The sequence below is a fragment of the Gadus macrocephalus genome, chromosome 4 (genome assembly GCF_031168955.1).
Source record: "Gadus macrocephalus chromosome 4, ASM3116895v1".
NCBI classification, from domain to species: domain Eukaryota; kingdom Metazoa; phylum Chordata; class Actinopteri; order Gadiformes; family Gadidae; genus Gadus; species Gadus macrocephalus.
Genome location: NC_082385.1, coordinates 608,675 through 627,993, shown reverse-complemented (window position 1 = coordinate 627,993; position 19,319 = coordinate 608,675). Strand labels below are relative to the sequence as shown.

The 19,319-nt window shown below is 50.6% G+C and overlaps 2 protein-coding genes across 2 annotated transcripts; one reads left to right on the top strand and one right to left on the bottom strand.

Moving 5' to 3' along the window:
• The first annotated feature begins 3,263 nt into the window (after window positions 1-3,263).
• Window positions 3,264-4,779, top strand: pmch (pro-melanin-concentrating hormone). Its single transcript, XM_060048541.1, has 3 exons — window positions 3,264-3,570; window positions 4,131-4,266; window positions 4,529-4,779. Exons 1-3 carry the CDS (start codon window positions 3,337-3,339, stop codon window positions 4,576-4,578), a joined length of 420 nt encoding a protein of 139 aa, XP_059904524.1. The 5' UTR covers window positions 3,264-3,336; the 3' UTR covers window positions 4,579-4,779.
• Window positions 4,735-19,169, bottom strand: parpbp (PARP1 binding protein). Its single transcript, XM_060048505.1, has 10 exons — window positions 18,882-19,169; window positions 18,365-18,601; window positions 17,643-17,738; window positions 16,567-16,737; window positions 15,672-15,826; window positions 14,408-14,591; window positions 13,474-13,658; window positions 12,180-12,261; window positions 6,908-7,133; window positions 4,735-5,463 (listed from the first exon to the last, which is right to left on the bottom strand). The coding sequence occupies exons 1-10, from the start codon at window positions 19,026-19,028 to the stop codon at window positions 5,192-5,194; spliced, it is 1,755 nt and encodes a 584-aa protein (XP_059904488.1). The 5' UTR covers window positions 19,029-19,169; the 3' UTR covers window positions 4,735-5,191.
• Between the last annotated feature and the right edge of the window lie 150 nt (window positions 19,170-19,319).

Below are 19,319 nucleotides of genomic sequence, written 5' to 3'. Positions count from 1 at the left end.
TGTGGTTTGTTTTACTACACTCACCAATTTTTACTACTTATTCTCTGTGTGGTTTGGTTTGGAGGCCGAAGCGAGGGGCTGCAGAAGGATCCAGAAGGAGCAGTTATTCCGTTACCTGCTGTAGAGCGTTCGGCCACAGAGAGATGATCTACGGTCGGGCCCGACACAGCCTCGGCCGGGCTAGGAGGGCCGACTGGCTTTGATCAAAACTAACCAGACCCAGGGTACGAATCTGCTTGTTCGATTCAATTCAATTCAATTGTATTAGCATCGCCCTTAATCATCAGTACAGTCTCAAAGGGCTTAACAGGCCGTATGTTTATGACACCCCCCTGACCCTAGCCCCCCCACAGGGCAGGAAAAAAACTCCCTTAATCAGCAAGGAGGGAATCTTGAGAAACTTGTGCTTCCAGATCAGACGAAGCAAGAAAAGGCCATGCCCGGGTCTACGTCTAGATGCAGCTCACAACACGAAACAAGCAGACACAAACAGAATAAACATGCAAAAGTCTGATTCCACCTCAGCTTGAGAGGGGGCCGGTGACAAAGCCCTTTGGGTTCGAACCGCCCTGCTCACCAATTTTGGTTGACAGTGGAAATTCACAGAGCCTTGATTATAGCAGAAGCTGAGGTTGGCTCAGCTGCCTGCTTTAAGAACCCATGATGTCAGAGCCGTATTTTCCTTGGAGAGGCTCTCATCTGCTGCATTGTTCCTGGAAACCATGGTTTTCTCTCTCTGGGCAACCTAAAAAGAGACCTGCCTAAACTGTCCCCCCCGCCCACCTCCTCTGCCCCTCCACCTCCAACACCAACCCTACCCCACCAATGACCCCCCCACCCCCAAGAAACACACCTGAACCCAGCCTTAGCATTAGCATTGCCCATGGTGTCTGAGGTCATCTCGTTTGGCTAGTCCTAAAACACCCTCTTTAGTGATGCAACATGGTCAATCTGTTCATCAGTTTGTGTTCCCGTTTTGTGTGATTTTTTCTCCCACCCTTCCCCAGTAATCCTCAGGAGTGGGAGAGATTTGAAAAGATTTAGAAACTGTGAGGAGTATACAAGTACACAATGTACTGGCTCTGAGGGGATCCCCAGCACCCCTGCCTATAAAAATGCCGTGCAGCCGTGCACTTCAGAGAGCTTTCTCTGCTGAGCAGGGAGAAAAAGGCAAAAAAGAAAGGAATGCCAAAAAAAGAAAAGAAACTAAAATATACAACCCTTCCAGATGGACAGGTATGCAGTGTATTGAAACGGCAAAGTAAATAATTTACAGTTCTCTTTGTTCACTGACCACTTTCGCAAGACGAGATCAGAGAGTACATGGGACGATCTGGACGGGGAAACCACTTCCCCTGCGGAGTCGTCGCTTGTGATTAGCATCACCTCGCGCCGCGATCGCCATGCTGATCTTCTATCAGACGCTGCGGCAGAAATGATGAAAGTCTCCAACGTTATACGAACATCTGGTCCTTGTGAGTGTGTGTTGTTTGACTGTGTTCGCCCTTGCCCTTACCTTATTTGTACCAGATGAGCGTGTTCCCTGTTTACTAGAGCTGTAGAGGACAGAGATCTGCCCGGGAACGGAAGACCCCAGCGGGCCCAGGTAGAGAGAAGGGGGGATGGGGGGTCATCAGAGGAACCCAGGTGACTGCTGGAGGTCTTAAGATCAGAGCAGGGGGGGGGGGGATGGGTGGAAGCAAATCGCAAACATGGCGACACACAAACATGGAGTCAACCCCGAAATAAAGAACGTGAGATCCGACGAATGATCAATCAGAAGGGGGATAGGGACCGAGTGGGTGAGAGATGGGGAAAAAAGAGACAAGGGAAGGCGGGAGACACGTTGAAGGAATGGATAGGGAAGAGAGAGAGAGAGAGAGAGAGAGAGAGAGAGAGAGAGAGAGAGAGAGAGTTATAGCAACAGAACTCAAAGATCACAAGTTCACTTCTCCTGGAAGAGAGGTGCCTCTGCGGACAGGTCCAGTTCTTCGGTAGAACCCAGTGTCCTCCAACAAAAATACTTACAAAATAAAAGCCCCAATGCTCCAAGTAAAAACACTTCAACTGGGGCTCAACAGCCACAGTCTGGTCGGTCCAGTCCTTGATCTCTGCTCTGCTCAACTCTCTAAATTGGGAAAGGCATAAGCCTATAATTGGGGATACAGGAGTGTTGAAGGGTGCAGGATGGTCTGGGGGTACAGAATAGTCCATGGCGCCGTTTCTTACACTTCAGTGTGTGTGTGTGGAACCCAATCGCACACTGAGAAAACCCTGAAAGGATTACCTATTCAGGTTGACTTTTCTGGGGACCTTGATCATGATCATGATCCCTAATGTGTGAATTAGGGTCGACATGTAGTCATCATGGCAGAACCTAACCTAACAAGTTGCCTTTTACCAGTATGTTGATCGAATGACTCAGAATAAATACTAAATATATCCCCCCCCCTGGACCTACCTCGTTTCTATCCTCCCCCATACAAACAGATATAAGACATGAACTCCATGAACTCATTCATCATCTTCCCCAATCATCACACGTGTGCGTCTGAAAGCTTGAAGATCATTCTCATCACTGGGGATTTTGACCTAACCTTTCCACAACATCTCCATCACCACAGGGTTTCACGGACCGTTATCCCCACGGACCAATCGTATCATCCGAGGCTTCGTCCGCCAGGTCAGAGGTCAGATGGGGTCTCTTTACAAACGTCCGCAAAAAGTGCTGTCAGTCGCCATGCAGGGATTGTGATTGGATGTTTTCGATCCCATTCATGTCGTCGTCGATGGGCCCACAGTCCGGGCGGCCTCCCATCGCTTCATTCATCTCAGGGGCTGTCCTCTGACCCGGGACCCTCCCCGCCGGACCACCGTGGCTCCCATCTGAGGACCTCACTGCCCCGGCCTCCTCACTGCAGGACGTCGGTGGATTAGAGCCGCCGCCACCAGCGTGGATCACCCCCCCCGTCTCCCAGACACCAGTAATTAGACTATTCATCGTCGCTCCGCAGCGCGGAACGCACAAAAGGCCGAGAACAACGCACAGCTCCGTGAGAAGATTTCCATCTGACCTCCGACCCCCCCCCACCTCATGTGCATCCTTCTTTTTGTCCCGCCTCTTTTAGGACCGACACTTCTCAGCGAGGGGTCATCCATCTCATTTCCTCGATCTGGGCATGAGGTCCAGAAAATAGCCTCGTCCACGCCGCCTGACGGTATATAAGAGGGAGAACTGGTACGCTGGCATCAGTCAATGAACTCCCAGCACATCAGCCATCCTTCTCCCGTGGCTGTTCGGTTCTCCTTCGTGGGTCTCTGCAGCCTAAAGACATCATGAGCTCCCTGCCCTCCATGCTGTTCACCCTGCTGCTGTTCTCAGAGATCTGCGCCCACTCCATGGCCCTGCCCCTGGCCGGGGCGGGTAACTATGACGACGACCGGACGGACCTGGAGAGCCTGGACGCTCTCCTTGAGGACAACAAGCTGCCGGCCGGAGCCGGAGTCCAGAACCTGGGAGGGTTCACCAACCGGCTGGACGAGGGGAGACCCAGGATCATCATCGTGTCCGTAAGTGTCCTGAGCACGTTGGTGGAAGTTAAAAATGTCTGCGCTCAATTTGGCAATCACAATGACCAGCTCGGATTGTTTTACATCATATGGAAATAAATTGGTTTTGATAACCGGGAATTGTCAGGTTTAGTGCAATTAATCTTAATTGAGGGCCTTAGATGGCAATTTTCTGTGGCGTAGTGTGTGTTAGGATAACATATGGGTCACACAACTCATTCAGGTTCATTTAGAAGTGCTTTTTATTCTGGTTACAATACAGCATGTCAAATGTTTCCCCAGTGTTGGAATCGAGGTAGAAATAAATATTAAAATAGGAGATTTAGGAGATTGGCTCTCTCCCTTCTAGCTGTTCCGGGATGAGTTCCAGGATGTCAAAGCGTCCAAAGTGTTGTGTAACCCAATATTATCATGACCTTGGTGGTTCTATTGACAGTATTAGACAGTGAAACCTTTCTGGCCGGAACCGATTCACACGGCCGCTTTCAGAGAAGTAAAAGGATCCATTGGACGCGTTCTGCTAATCACCGTCCCTGATAAAACCCCCACCCGACCTCCAGGACACGGGCTTTAGAGGGCATCGGACACACGGCCTGGACAGAGCCTCCTCAAGGGCACTGCTGGCCGGCCCAAACGCAGACCACACTCCCGGAGACCTCCGCGTCAACGTAGACCGCAGAGAGACCGACCTGGACAGTAAGTGTCAGTGTCAACACTGCCGATAAGGACATCACTTTGTATACACAGGCAGTTCCAAGAAATCTTGACACTTTACAGAAAAGTCAAAATACTGCAGAACTCCTAACTTGTTTATTTGAAGGATAGGAGGGATGATGGGTCCTGGATATATTTGGGAAGAGATGTGAAAACACAAGGGCTTCATGATTCTTTGCTTTTTAGTGCGTCTTTAGACTTCTTTCTGAACAACCTTTCCCCCCCCCCCTCCCCACCACCACAGTGCTTCGGTGTATGATTGGAAGAGTCTACCGGCCGTGCTGGCAGGCATAACCTGCCTACAGGCTTTCTTCTGCTTCCCACCATCTGTCCACCACAGAAGAAAAAAAATACAAAGGAAAAGTAAAAACAAAAAAGGAGTTATAAGTACCATGTGTGTCGAAATGAAATGTAATGCACTGAAAAAGATGGATGACAAACACAAATATGTATAATACTAAATAAATGTTTATTCAAATAAAAGTCTGCAACATATTTACACTTGATTTTGGAAACCCCGAAGAAGGTTTCACAAAAGCAGTCCTCCAGAGCTTTCATTGATAAAACACATTTGAGGAGGAAAACAAGGATTTATTCACAACATATGTTTTGGAGTGACATAAAAACTGTGGACAGACTGCAATTACCCAATAATCTGTATCCAAACAGATGTACTGGAGATCTAAAACACAGATTGGAAGACCTCCAGATTGCACAATAGATGAATAACGCCACGAGAACGTTTGCACGTGGGGGAGCTTTCTACTCCACGCCAAGATCAACCTGATCAACGTGTCAACGGGCGCAGGTTAAAACATACAGCTCCCTGACGCACTCAACATAATCACGCCGTTCCCCCCGGTCACGTGGTCAGCGAACATATAAAACAACTCTTTATCAGGGCGAACTACAGTCTGAAGAACCCGGTCAGCGTGCCCTGGCCCGTGATGAGCTGCTTCTTCTTCTTGGGGCCGCTCTTGACGAGGGGAGGTGCGGGCCGCTTGGCCTGGGGCAGGTTCTCGGCGTCGACCTGCTTCCTCTTGCTGCCCTTCTTCGGAGACGCGCTCCCGTTGACACTTCTACTCCGTCCGTTGGGGGCCCTACTGGGCCGGAGCCCGGCGTTCCCCGGCCGTGGAACGCCGGGCTCCTGGCCTCGGACGGGCCCTGACGCACGGCCCGCTGCAGGGAGGAAGGGGGGAGGAAGGGGGGAGGGAGGGATATAAAAGTCATAAAGCCACGAGGGGGAAGTAGTTAACACGAGGCTCGGAACAATAAAGAAGGTAGAATACGCTGCGGCTGCGGTCGAAGGGAATCCAGTTGGGGAAAAAAAATAAAATAAAACAAGGTCAGGAAAGACTGAAGAAACGTCTGGTGTCAGAGAATCGTAAAGAGCGTTTGTTCTGTGGAGCCGTGGTTCAACATCTGTCACCGGTCCTGATGGATCCCAGTCACTGTTCCCACGGACCCAGAACAGTGAAGGGGAGGCTGGGTACAGTCTTCACACCCCCCCCCCCTCCCCCTCCCCCCTACGTTTTCTTAGTACAGCTGTGGAAGTGTGCAGGTTTTATAGCAAGAGAAAATAAATAAAACTCATTGGATGGTGAAGGGCAGATCCTGGGGTTAGTTTGGCTGGGGGGGGGGGGTGATGGCTGGTGTTAGCAGCTGGCTCGAGTCCGAGTGATTGGACTGAGGGGGATGTGTGAGGCTGCACCCCTGATGCTCATTGAGCAATCATCTCAACCGTCCCCACACGCAACGGGAGAGCTCCCCGGTCTTGCTTCACCGTCTGTAAACTGCTGCAGTAAACCGGTTTTACCACCACCACCCGCCCCCCCCCCCCCCCCACCACCACCACCCCCACCAGCCTGTCCTCGTCTGGTAAGAGCTGCCTCAGGTGGAGTATGGCGGCCACATGTGGCCCGGCGCACTGTCACAGGAAGTTACAAACGCGCTGCTCTTCACCCAGCTCCACCTTACAGCCCGTGGCTCGAGGCTCAGGAGGTGGAGCGGGTTGGCTGGTAACCGGGAGGTCGCCGGTTCGATGCCCGGCTCCACCTCCTCGCCGCGGGGTGAGGTGGCCCTGAGCGGGACTCCTCGCCCCCACCAGCCGGCCGTCGCCCTGCGTGGCTGACGCCGCCGTCGGCGCGCGGGTGTGAAGGAGTGAACGTTGGGCAGCGTAGTAAAGCGCTTTGAGTGGCCACTAGGGCTTTGACTTTTGCCCAAAAATCATATTCGAAGTTTGTTTGTTTATTAATATTTGAATATTTATTAATAGTATTTTGACCTTTGAATGCCTTCAGTAAGACCTGGATTGTGCTTCTCGAGGTTTGTTTACCGCGTTGCTATGGTTACCGGTCTTGCGCGTTCCAACGAATATGAATAGACTGCGTGGGGTTCTCCGACGTCTCTCCCTCTTGGCCCATAACAGGTTCCAATATTAAGGGCTGCCTAATATTCGTTCGAATTTTGATTTATGTTTTGATATTCGAAGAACGAAGTTCGGAGTCAAAGCCCTGGTGGCCACTGGTTAGAATGGCCTCCTATAGACGCAGTCTGTTAACCATTGATGCAGTCCCAGTCTGGCCAGTGAAACAGGTATCCTGGGGGGGGTGGGGGGGTTTACCTGACACCCCAGCGCGGCGGCCGGTCTCTTCCTCCTCCTCCTCCTCTTCTTCCTCCCCGGAGGCCAGTGGCCGCCGGGGGGCCGCCGGGGGCCGCCGGGGGGCCGGGTGGATGCAGGAGGGGATCTGGCTCCCGCTGGGGAACTCCAGCACGCGGCTCAGCGGCGGCTCCGCCTCCTCCCGGTACGTGCACGCAAACTGGGAGCTGAGGGCGCCGGGGGGCCGGACCTGGAAGGACGCCACGGCAACGTTAGACGGCGTTGCGACGGTGTTGGGTGACCTCACCTCGGTCGGTAGTCGGAGCGAGATCCCAAACAAACAGAGACCCCCCACCCCCCACCCCCCCTTCACACATTCTGTACAGTATTCTCCAACAGCTGGGTAAATAAAGAAACTGAAAAGGGAAAATTAGTCAATTCGTCTGTTGATCGTATCTTTTCGGATCATAGGCTGCCTACAGAGAAACGCGTTTCTGACCGCCTGCTTATTGGACGGCCAGCGAGCAGATCGTGAGGAGAGATCAGACGAATGTGGCCATTAATGTTTCGGCCTAGAAGCGCTGATGCAACGTTTAAACTGCAGCTCCTACAACAACAGCTCCCACAACCACAACAGTATTTCCAACAACAGCACAGGAATGGAAACGGCGTGTTCTGGCCGCTGCGCCAGCCGCGCGTTAAAGGTCACTGTTTCGGGTGGAGGGCGGGTGGGCCCCGTGTTGTGATGTCGTCAGCGGCCCCTCCCCAGTGCCTCGGGGGACCCCCGGCTCCGTAGCAGGTCCCCAGCGTTTGATCCAAGCCTGCTCAGGATCACCAGCACCGGGCTTTGGCTGCCCAGCCAGGGGGGGGGGGGGAGCAGAATAATGGGAACAACACTAGTACTGCATCGCGCTATCCCCCGGGGAACGGCCGGATCAAGGGTAACCACAGTCTGAACAGAACGACATGAACTCAAAAGGAACAGCCAAGTCACCAATTACCACCCCCCCACAAGCACACACACACACACACACACACTAGGATCGATAAGAACAGCTGTGTTCATTGGCGGGCCGTGCGCTGCATGCTGCAACTCCTCATGAAGCCTAATGCGGACCAGAGTTGATAACAGTAGGTCGGCCACATGGACGCCGAGATCGGTGCCAGCGCTCGGCCAACCACCGCCCGGGAAGATCAAACCCGTTAGCGCCATGGGGAACCAGCCGGACCCCCCCCCCCCTCTCTACCGGCTGGGGAACCCGTCCTTAATCGACCCGGGAACACACATGGCGTGCACACACGCACACGCCGCCTGCACTACCGCGGCATGCTCACACAAACACCTGACGAAAGGCATTCCAGATGAACACTTCCAATGGCAGGTGTGAACAATTTGTTGTGTTCATATCCGTGCACGCACACACGCATGCAATAAAAGTGAGGTCAGGCAAGCAGGTGTGTTGCACCGATTACGTCATTTCATGTGACTTTTTTAAAACAATAAAAAAAACTCATAAAACAAAAACATGCCCATGAATACTTCAACGGACCTTAACCTCGCCCGACCCTAACCGACCCCTGTCCCCGCCTCACCTCATGTGGGGAAGACTCCGCACAGTCCGGCTACAAGGGCTTTCTGTTCTTAAACGGTATGTTCACATCTGCCCTACGGTTTGACTAGCTGGTCTCAGGCCAGCCAGCCAGTCAGAAATTAAACCCATAATGTGTCTGCACAACCAGGCCTTGAGGATCAGACAAAGAATACCGTACCGTCATCAGCGCATTTTAAGATTTGCCAACCTTATCGATTCTCATTACGCTGAGCGTCTGCGTGCTTGAATAGACCTGCTCCTCAGACTCTGAACCAATCGAGAGACAACAGAGCTGCTGCAGATCCACCAGGGCAGCCTCGAGTGGCGACTGCCTAGTGTCATCCTGCACAACATCTTTCGCTCAATGCTTTCTCTGTGAAAGGCGCAAAGCGTTGGAACTCCTCTGCAAACTTCACCACTACCAAGAGCCACCAAACAACTGGTTAACAGTGTTGGGAAGGATACTTTTCAAATGTATCCAGTTACAGAATACATGCCCAAAAATGTAACGTATTCCATTACATCACTCAATCTGAGTATTGTATTCTGAATACTTGGATTACTTTAACATTGAATTGCATTCTATCAGTGTAGGAATGCGGCATCAAATCCTGCTTACTAAACAGGCCTATTCTGGTGTGTTCTTCTGTTCCAACTGGCCGAATGTGTTCGGCCCAAGTCTCCCTGGAAGTGCACAATATTATATAATTTGCTGTAGAGGAACAAAGACTATAAGGGTATGTTTGTGCAAAAGATATTCAACAGACGAATTGACCAATTTTCCCTTTTCAGTTTATTTACTCAGCTGTTAAGAGTGGGAAAATATATAGCATAAAATATTCTGTTTCGATACATAATTTGCCATTATATCCAACATCTTTTTCACTGAGCCAAGTGCATAGGTGTTGCTAATAAAATGACAGACTGTTACGCCCGATAACCGATATCGATATAAAAACAAGTTTCTATGATGATTTTGTATACTGAAGAACATGTAAACACTGTGAATATGAAAAAGTTATTTCTTTCTTTACCAAAACTTCTAAATACATTGTTTCTTCAACAAGTTACAGGGCATCCATAACAAACACAAGTTACTAACAGTGTTAGTTTTAGGCTACTTTTACAACTGGCATCTATGAAAAAGTTTGGATCATAAATCACAACGATCACAAATCAAAATATCTTGACAAGGTTTTACAGTATAACTTAAATCAAATTTGCCAATATTCATGGAAACCAGACACTTGCCTAATAAATTACAAAAAGTGTTTGAAGTTTAAGTCAATTTAAACTCAAATCTGTGAAATAGACCAAATCAAATATATCAAGGGAGGTTGGTTGTAGTCTTTTCACTCGGTTCAAGCCCTACTGTTGATCCGGAGAACCGAGCGAAAAGACAACCAAATATAAACATATCCGCTTCCGGTTTCCGTTTCAATGGGATTACGGAACGCCAAATAAAACAGAAACTGTATTTCAATACGATAATGTATGTAATGAGTTGACACTGCATCCTCCGCGCATTACTTCGGCTTTGCAAGTACTGCATATTGCAATTCGAGTACCTTCATTTGAGACCGTAGAAAACATCCAAACCGCCGACATTGATTCTTTTCAGTTAAGGTGACAAACACTGTACTGCCTCTCCGTGCGTCTCTGGCTGCGTCACTGACAATGTCACATGACCAAACAAGCTGCGCATGGGCAAAAAACACACACAACGGCAACTAGACTAGGAAATAAATATCGGCCGTTAATATCGGACCAGTTTTACTTATCGGGCCGATATGTTAAAAAATGACTAACATCGGCCGATAACGATATCACTGCCGATATATCGTGCATCCCTACCCTAAATATTTATTTTTAAAAATGTTCACTACAACGGAATAGTTACTTATAATTTGTAATCTGAATTAGAGTTTAGATTTTCTGCCCGCACCCGGGCCCGAACCGAACCGAACCGAACCGCGGGCCGGGTCGGTCCAATATTTCCCGCCACTATCCTCGGGTCAGACCGGGCGTGATCAAGCTTTTTTTAATTTTTTTTATATATATTTTTTTAATCACCATTAGCTTAATTGGTACGGGCAAAATTGTCTATTAATCAGACGAAATATTCTATATAGGTAGATAATATTCTTAATGTATACAAAGTTGCAGAAGTCAGACTACGAAATTGCAAAAGGCAACGTCATGCGCAGTTTTCCTCCACTGGCAAGCGTAACACCGAGCCTTGCAAGTCTCTTCATTTGGATGTACACTACGATCCAATTACGAATAAACACACATTTAGGCTACACGTGTTGTCCTTGTTGCATTGTTCATCTGGATAATTGTTAACCAATTTCTGTGATTCACTTCAAGCAACACAAAATTGTTGTCGACAGCGTCAGCTATAACCGCCCACATATTAAGAAATGGTCGGGTTTAAATCGGTCGCGGGCTCATCATTACAGTTAATGTACCGGGCCGGGCCGGGTCGGGCTCGAATGAGCACGGGCTCGGATAGGGTCGGGTTTGATTTTTCGGCCCGATCTAAGCTCTAATCTGAATACACAACGCCGGTAAATGTATTCCGTTACTCCCCAACACTGCTGGTCAACTCTGCAACACTCGCACAGCGGCTAGTTCTGTCGCCATGTCACTCCTAATCTCGTGTTTATTCCGCCTTCTCGTACTTAGTGTCCCTTCGTGCTCCGTTGAGTCTCGCTGTACTCAGTCTACCAAATAAAATACAGCAGCTTCCCCAGACCAACGTGCACTCTACGATGCAGCTCGGTCTGGCAATAGCCAGGCTCCCGTTTTGTAGCCTCGCTCCGTAAACCAGCCATCGGTCATCAAAACGAATAACCAAACCCGTGTTCAGCGTGGCGCTCCGGCCCGACGTCACGGCAACGACGAGGCGGCCGCATGGTCCGAGATTAGGTCAGACGACAGGAAACAATAACCCCCCCCCCCCCCCCCCCCTCCCTCCTCTGCTGCCTCACTGCTGCCTCACCGCTGCCTCACCGCCCCCCCCCCCCTCTTTACAGCGTCTCCTGATACGCCGTCTTCAAAGAGCTGCGCTCAGAGAGCTTCCGCAGGCCGGGGTCAGCGGGCGGTGAGCCGCCGCCCGGGGACTGCGATGCCGCCGCCACCGCCGCGCTCCAACAGGAAGCCCTCCAGAATGTGGGAAAACCGAGAGGACATCTGCTAGCGCTATCGAGTGGAGGAAAAAAAAAAAAAAAAGAGGAAAGAAAAAGGCCTGCAGCCTCGCCAAATGTGTTTAGCATACGTTTAAGAAAGGGGGAGGCGTTTTCACTCAGTTTGAATCCAAATGCATTTCTACATCCAATCCTGCTTCTTTTCTGCATCAGTGCGTCAGTCAGCAGTCACGTCTACCACCGAGTCCGTCCACTAACTAACGAGCCCCAACGAGTTAGGCTGCAATTAGACGGCGTTTTCTGTAACAGGGATCTCGTCCAGCACCCTACAACTCAAACCCTTGGTTCCCGAGCGCAGCTGTGAAAACGGGAACGGTGGAAGCCCGGTAAGCGCGGAGAGCTCCGGCTAAGCAAATAAATAATCCAATACCGCAGAGAAATGACAGGATGTTAAGACGTGTTCAGTGTTTGCACATCTGATTCGATTTGAGCTAAACGGAAGGCCCCGATCTGGCCTGATGTGGGGGGGAGAGCGGACCAGGCTGGGGGGGTTACCTTAGGTTTGAGGAGGTCCTGCCGGCTCTGGACCCTGCTCTTCAGGGGTTGGGGTGAGTCTCCTGAGGGCACGGCCGGAGACCTGAGGAGCAGAGGTGGAGGTCAGACCACAGGGCGAGGTGGAGGTCAGACCACAGGGCGAGGTGGAGGTCAGACCACAGGGCTACGCTGAGGTCAGACCACAGGGCTACGCTGAGGTCAGACCACAGGGCTACGCTGAGGTCAGACCACAGGGCTACGCTGAGGTCAGACCACAGGGCTACGCTGAGGTCAGACCACAGGGCTACGCTGAGGTCAGACCACAGGGCTACGCTGAGGTCAGACCACAGGGCTACGCTGAGGTCAGACCACAGGGCTACGCTGAGGTCAGACCACAGGGCTACGCTGAGGTCAGACCACAGGGCTACGCTGAGGTCAGACCACAGGGCTACGCTGAGGTCAGACCACAGGGCTACGCTGAGGTCAGACCACAGGGCTACGCTGAGGTCAGAGGTGGAGGTCAGACCACAGGGCTACGCTGAGGTCAGAGGTGGAGGTCAGACCACAGGGCTACGCTGAGGTCAGAGGTGGAGGTCAGACCACAGGGCTACGCTGAGGTCAGAGGTGGAGGTCAGACCACAGGGCTACGCTGAGGTCAGACCACAGGGCTACGCTGAGGTACCTGGAATGGGCTCCAACAGCTTCTACCCTTCAGCCATTTGACTCCTGAAGATTTAGACCTCTATTTATTTTAACCCTCCCGCTGTCAATCCGCTCCCAAACCCCCAAAAAGAGAGCTGCAAAAAAAAAAAAAAAACACAAACTGTCGTGTGGCAATTAAAGTTTCTATCCCATCAGACGAGTTGTTTTTAAGTCTAAATTCCTCATTGTGCGTCCAGAAGGGAAGTGAGCCCGGTTAGCCTTTGCCTTTCGTTGGACGCTCCCATGAGGCACAAATTATGACTTTAGAATAATAAAAAAAAAAATTAACTTGGCCTGGTTCTGGACAAGACGGATTCTGGACAATGCCAATATACGGATATCTCTGAATCCATTTGATATTATATTACTTTCATTATAGATATCATTACCGTACTTTCTCCATTACTAAAATACCCGTCTCAATACCAAACATAGACATGTTTAGGCCCAATCCCATTTCTACCCCTTACCCCTCCCCCTTGTTTTGAAGGGGGAGGGGTAAGGGGTAGAAACGGGATTGGGCCTTAACCGTCCAAGTCTCCTGAGAGTAACCCCCCCCCCCCCCTGACGTAGAACTGGAGGCATTGCAGTCAGACGTTTGGCCCCGCCTCACCTGAACAGCGTGAGCATAGCTCCGCCCTCGTCTCCGCCCAGCGTGGAGGGCGGGCCCTCGCACAGTAGCTCCGCCTTGTTGCGGCAGGGCGGGGCCAGGGCCTCCTGGTCCAGCAGCAGGGTGAGCGTCTTCACCGTGAGGCGGCCGCCCAGCGCCGTGGCGTGGTTGATCTTATGCGCCCGCGGCTGAAACCAGAACGCAGCAGAGCGACGTGACCTGTGTGCACCGGTGGTTGAAGGGGACGCAGCGTACCACCAGGTGGCGCTGCGATCTGCCGCTGCCAGATTACGTTACGGCGTGACCCCCTAGATGTGCGACGGCTAGATGAGCAGCGTTTGCGTTTCCACAATGTTCCATAAGACAATAATCACAGGACTTTTTTCTCTACACAAAAACCCTTTAGCCGATGCCTTTATGCAAAGCGACTCAAAAAAGGTGACATTCTAGCACCAGGTGTGAGTGATTAGCCGTTACAAACCGTTTTGAAAATCTGCCTCTTCTGACATCACTAGTGGACGTGTCCACCTAGATGTGAGCTGGATAGATCAGTCTACCAGCCTACCCAGTGGACTGTAGCAAGTGTTGCGCATCCATCCCTCATATATCTAGGGGGACACGCCCACCTGTGATGCCACAAGAGGCAGATTTTGGTAACGGCTAATCACACTCACACCTGGTGGTATACTATGTCCCCTTTAAAGTGAATTCAGGGTCGGTGTCAGTAAGTGGGGCCGAAGACCTCTTGCTCAAGGGTCAGGTCAGGCTGCGCCCCATTGGGGATCGAACCCGCCGTCTATTGAGCGGTACGGTCAAACAACATCCTCCCCCTTTCGGTTCCATTTCGACCAATGAGAGATGAATGATTGTAACGCACTCTACACAGTGCCCTAACAACAAAACAGAAATAAGAAGGAAAGTGTGCTGCTGGCATTACCCTGGCCGGGCTAATCCCCGTCCCGACGGCGTTGCCGCCCTGCTGCCCGCGGTGCAGCTGTCCGATGCTCTCCTTCAGGGCGCGGGCCGTCTGGTCGATGGCGCCGTACGCCCGGTCCTCGCCGCCGCCACGCCCCTTCACCAGCGCCGCTCTGATGGCGGCCACCAGCCGGCCGCCGCATACGCTGAGAGACAAGCACGCAACACGCAGGCTCATGTCTGCGTTCTCCACACGCACGACCGCTGGGTCCACACGCACGGCGCGTGGATCCACACGCACGGCCGTTGGATCGCGAGGAGGTACAAACAGTACATCAATAAAAAGCTGTAGATTTAATAGTATTACTATCGTGTGGGTTGAGCATACTATATTTTGCCTGAGGGGAATCAAAAGATTGAAATCCGACAGAACATGCAAAATCTTTACAAATTGAACTCACTGTCCTCGTCTTGACTTCTTCCGATCACGTCTGCTTCCAACAAAAATAAGTAAATCAAATGGTAATGGGTACAACTCGCCGACACTTCGATAAAGCCCATGGATCAGAAGGACTTGAGCCGGTGGTTTGACCTCATTTTGGATCACCGAATACGTTTTCTCCGCATCGATCTAGCCCTCCGATAGACCGACGACACGAGCCAAGCGGCTCAGTAGATATGGAATAAACAGCTTTATCTCAAAGCCATATCGTCAAAATCCCTGGAGCAACAATACCATTCCCGAAAGACACTTTGGTTGTGCTGCCAAAGGCCCTGAACTACATCATCCCAAATAACCTGTAGCAGGAGTACGGTGCCATTTCAAAAGCCCAGCAAATGTGATGATAACTCATCTCAGAAGACCAAAGGGAGTTGAAAGTGAGCTAGGACAGGCGTGCTCTTGGCAAATTAAATCGTTATCATGATAACTGAAGTTGAAAGTCTTCAGGGGAAAGAAATTCACTCGAAACAGGTGGGGAGCTCACAGCCGACCAGTATCTAGATGGAGCCCACAGACCTCGGAGGTAAACAAATCCATCAGCTCAGCAGCTGGACGGGCCTTGGAGCCGGTGCAGGCTCTGTACTCTTAAGAAAGCCCAAGACTGGAGCAGTCCCTCTTCCCTCTCGTCTGATGGGTTCCCAACTCCCGAGAGCACCTGTCCGTGTACAGGTGTACCGCCCAGTGGAACATACGACGCTGTGAAGCACGTCTACGCTCAAGTCTTCAGTTCGAGTCGTTGCCGCCTCCGCACCCCCCCCCCCCCCCCCCGTTGACGGGTACATACCCCGGGTCCGGGACCTCCCCGAGGACCTCCTCCAGGCTGTCCAGAAACTGGACGAAGTCCGAGAGGCCTTTGACGTGTTTCCTCAGGGGGTCTGCCTCGGCCGGCGCGTAGCCCTTCCCCCCGAGCTGGATGGCCCTCACGAAGGACGTCACGGCCTGCAAGGGAAGGAATCGGAGGGGTAACAGAAGAGCTCACGTGCAGACGCACTGAGAATCGGGGGAAACTCTTCAGATGGGTGCTTTGGACGACGAGAGCGCAGGGTTGGACCTGGGGGACCCCTCTGAGGGTGTGTCCTGGACGATCTACGCCCGAGGTCTCCCCAGTGAAACTCCCATGACGACGAGTCATGATGAGAGCCAACTGTGAAACGAGACCCCCCCGTCTCTTATCCAACTCCGTGTGCTTCCATTTCTCAACACGCACGTATGCACTCTTACAAGATGAACCCTGCGATGCTCGACTTTGCAAGCCCCAGTGTCCGAGACTGAATTCAAAACTAGATTTCCCCAAAGAATGTCCCCCAAAATGGTGTGCGAAGGGTGAGCCTAGGAAAAATGCAAGATTAACAGGCCTATAAAACTGGAATGGAGAAGAGAAAAAAAGAAAAAAAAAGAAAGCATGATACAGCAATAATGTCTTCAAGACAGGCAGGAAGTGCGTGCACATCGGATTGTGTTTATCCTCAATTTGACACTGGTTACACCAGGGGAAGACGAAATAACCGAAAACAAAACAGGCGACCATTAATCCATGGCTGGCTGTTGGCCGTTACAGCCACTTCTCACTCATGTGTATAACAACAAATGCACCCTGGACAAAAACACCCAGCCGGGGGTTTGAAGAGTAAACAGTTAAAGAGGAAGGACTCAAGCTGTCCCAGCGGCGGCGTTCTCACCAGGAACATGGAGGTGTTGGCGCGCCGGGCAGCGTGCTTCAGGTCGGTGAACGCCGCTCGTCCCAGCGCGCGGCCGGGGATGTCGAGCACGTGGGCCAGGGCCAGGTCGTCCTTCGAGTTCACCAGGAGACTCAAGTAGGAGAGGAAAACCCTTCTCACCTCCGCCTGCATCTGTAGGGGGGACGGCACGGGGAGCCATAACTCAGGAGGAACACGCCGTTATTAGCAACCCCCCCACGGCCAAGATAAACCGTTTAGTTGGACCGGCCCGGGCGGAACATAAATTAACCGTGTGACAACAGAGCCAATAGAAATTAACCGTGTGACAACAGAGCCGATAGAAAGTGAGTAAGTGGATACGAAGTGCCTCTCGTTCCTGTCAGCGATGCAGAGCGTCTCCCCCTCAAACAGCTGCCTGATAATAACATTTAATTGCAGTTTTGACTTGGGCGATATTACTCAGCGTTCCTCTGAATGAGCGGAGTACACCCCAGGGAGGAACTGGCTGTACTGAAGGGTGGGAAGGTTGCTTTTATTGAAAACTTCTTCATTCGCCCAAGCCAGCATTAGCAATCTGTTCCCTACACAGCCGTTAAATGGCAGGCCAGAGAGGTATTATTAATTATTAGGTATAATTAATATTAATTTACATGGTCAATTGCTGTTGTTGAGAGAAACAGCAATTGACAAACAAACCGCAGGTTCCGTAGGTCAAATTTAAGAGCTATATTTTGAGTGTCATCCTTTCGAAATACACTTTCCTCTTAGCTTTTGCAATTGACTTATTTCGAAAAATGTTTACAGTTGCATTTTCGATGGTTGACAGCACATTTCAGCCCCGTCAGTGCATCAAACCTGATTGGTTGATGAAACCGTCTTGCCATTCAATCACATGTGCACACATGGTGGATCAGATCCCCATCCGTAGGCGCACAAATCAACATTCCTCAAAAAAGGTGGGGAAATGTAGATTCTTGAAAATACTATTACCGCACTTTTAACCTCTAGGGGTCAGCAATCACCACTTTAGCCAAGCCTGTATTTACCGTTTAAATGTGAGGAAAAGGACCGCTTACTTTGGAACGGCTGGGCCCGCGCTGACTGGACGGTGTGGACGGCTCCGCCAGCGGAAGGTCGTCCCCTTTGCCAGACAGAAACTCAAACAGCTCGACCTTGGCACGGGAAATAATGACATCAAGGTTTAAGTGTGACGGTTCCCTGTATATTGTGTATTATAGTAGTTTGTTATTGCACTCTTAGGTTCTATGGTTATTGGTTATGGTTTGTTGTTGTTTGCTTTGTCCCCTATTCATTCTGTTTTCTATTTGTTTCTAGGACTGGGGAGCAGTGACATAATTGATTGGCCAGCAAGAGCAATTGGCGTGCACCTGGGCCCGGGCGCCAACGCCCTATAAAAGCCTGCTTCCCCAGTCCTTCCCTCTTTGTTCTTTTCATTCCCTATTCAGCTCCCCAGCCATGCACACCTCTCAACGCTTCTGTTGAAACAACACACACACATAAACCACTCATGCATACACACACTACTGATTTACTGACTTCCACATCCCATATTTTGAATCATGATTTGAACACTTAAATTGGTTTATTTAATAAATACTTAATTTGTTTGGAAAACTTGTCTCCCATCTTTTTTTGTTGTGTAGCCTGGCGCTCCTAGGCCAGGTGGGTGCATAACATAATGATGAGATAAAGTGGACTGCTTCATCGCCAAGACAGAGGGATATCTGATCTTCGACGCTGTAAATCATAAACCTGGTTTCAATCATGGCCAGCTCACCGGGTTTAAGGCATCGCTCGTCCCCGGTTCGACCCTCAGCTGGTCGGACAGAGAGTGCACGTCGACCAAGTCCACGGTGTTGGAGCGTTTCAGGAAGGATTCGTAGGTTTTGAGGATGAGGTCATAGTTCTCTGGCCGAGTCAAGTTGTCGAAAGGCAGCAGGTGTAGTTTGTCTAGCAGCAGATACCTCCAGACCACCAGCACGTCACTCAGAGACACTTCAAACTCTCCATTGCCCTTTCACGGGGGGAGAGGAAGCAGAGAAGCAAGTAGCAATAAATACTGACATTTCGGTACAACTCTGAAAAAGTTTACGCTGAAATAATGCGTCCAGTGGCGGGAGTATTGGCCGTGGTGTTTAGAGACGTGTCGAACATGGCAGTGGTGGTGTTATTGTGATTATCCAGCTCTAACTGGTGAACTCAAACGCAGCCCTAGATTGGACTTGGGATATGTTTGTCGATATTGTGAGAGCATTGTAAAAGCTGGATAGGGGTTTGAGAGGTGTGTTAAATACCTGTTTATTAACCTCTGCCATGGCCAACTGGAGAACCATCAGCATGCTATCAGCGCCGTGAACGGTCACTCGTTCAGACTGTAATACTCTATGGCATTCTCGCCTGAAAACGTCCATTATTGTCCTGAGACGACCTTCTACGTCCATCGTTCCAATATATTAAAAAGCCAAACTTCACAATCTGTGCTTTGATAACAAAGAGGTTATCTTTCTTCCTTGCGACACTCAATCAACAAACCGTCACTCGTTGTCTCTCGCTTGAAGCAGCTGTTTTGAAGATTTAAATCGCCTGCGAGTGCACAGCTTCAGCCAATCAAAAGGGTTGAACCGGTCCGAGGGATTTTACCACAATCTGTTTAGAAACAATTCATTATCGAAATGATGTATCAAAATATTTGTCTTAATATGAATATACTATACTATAAATCATTTTACCAG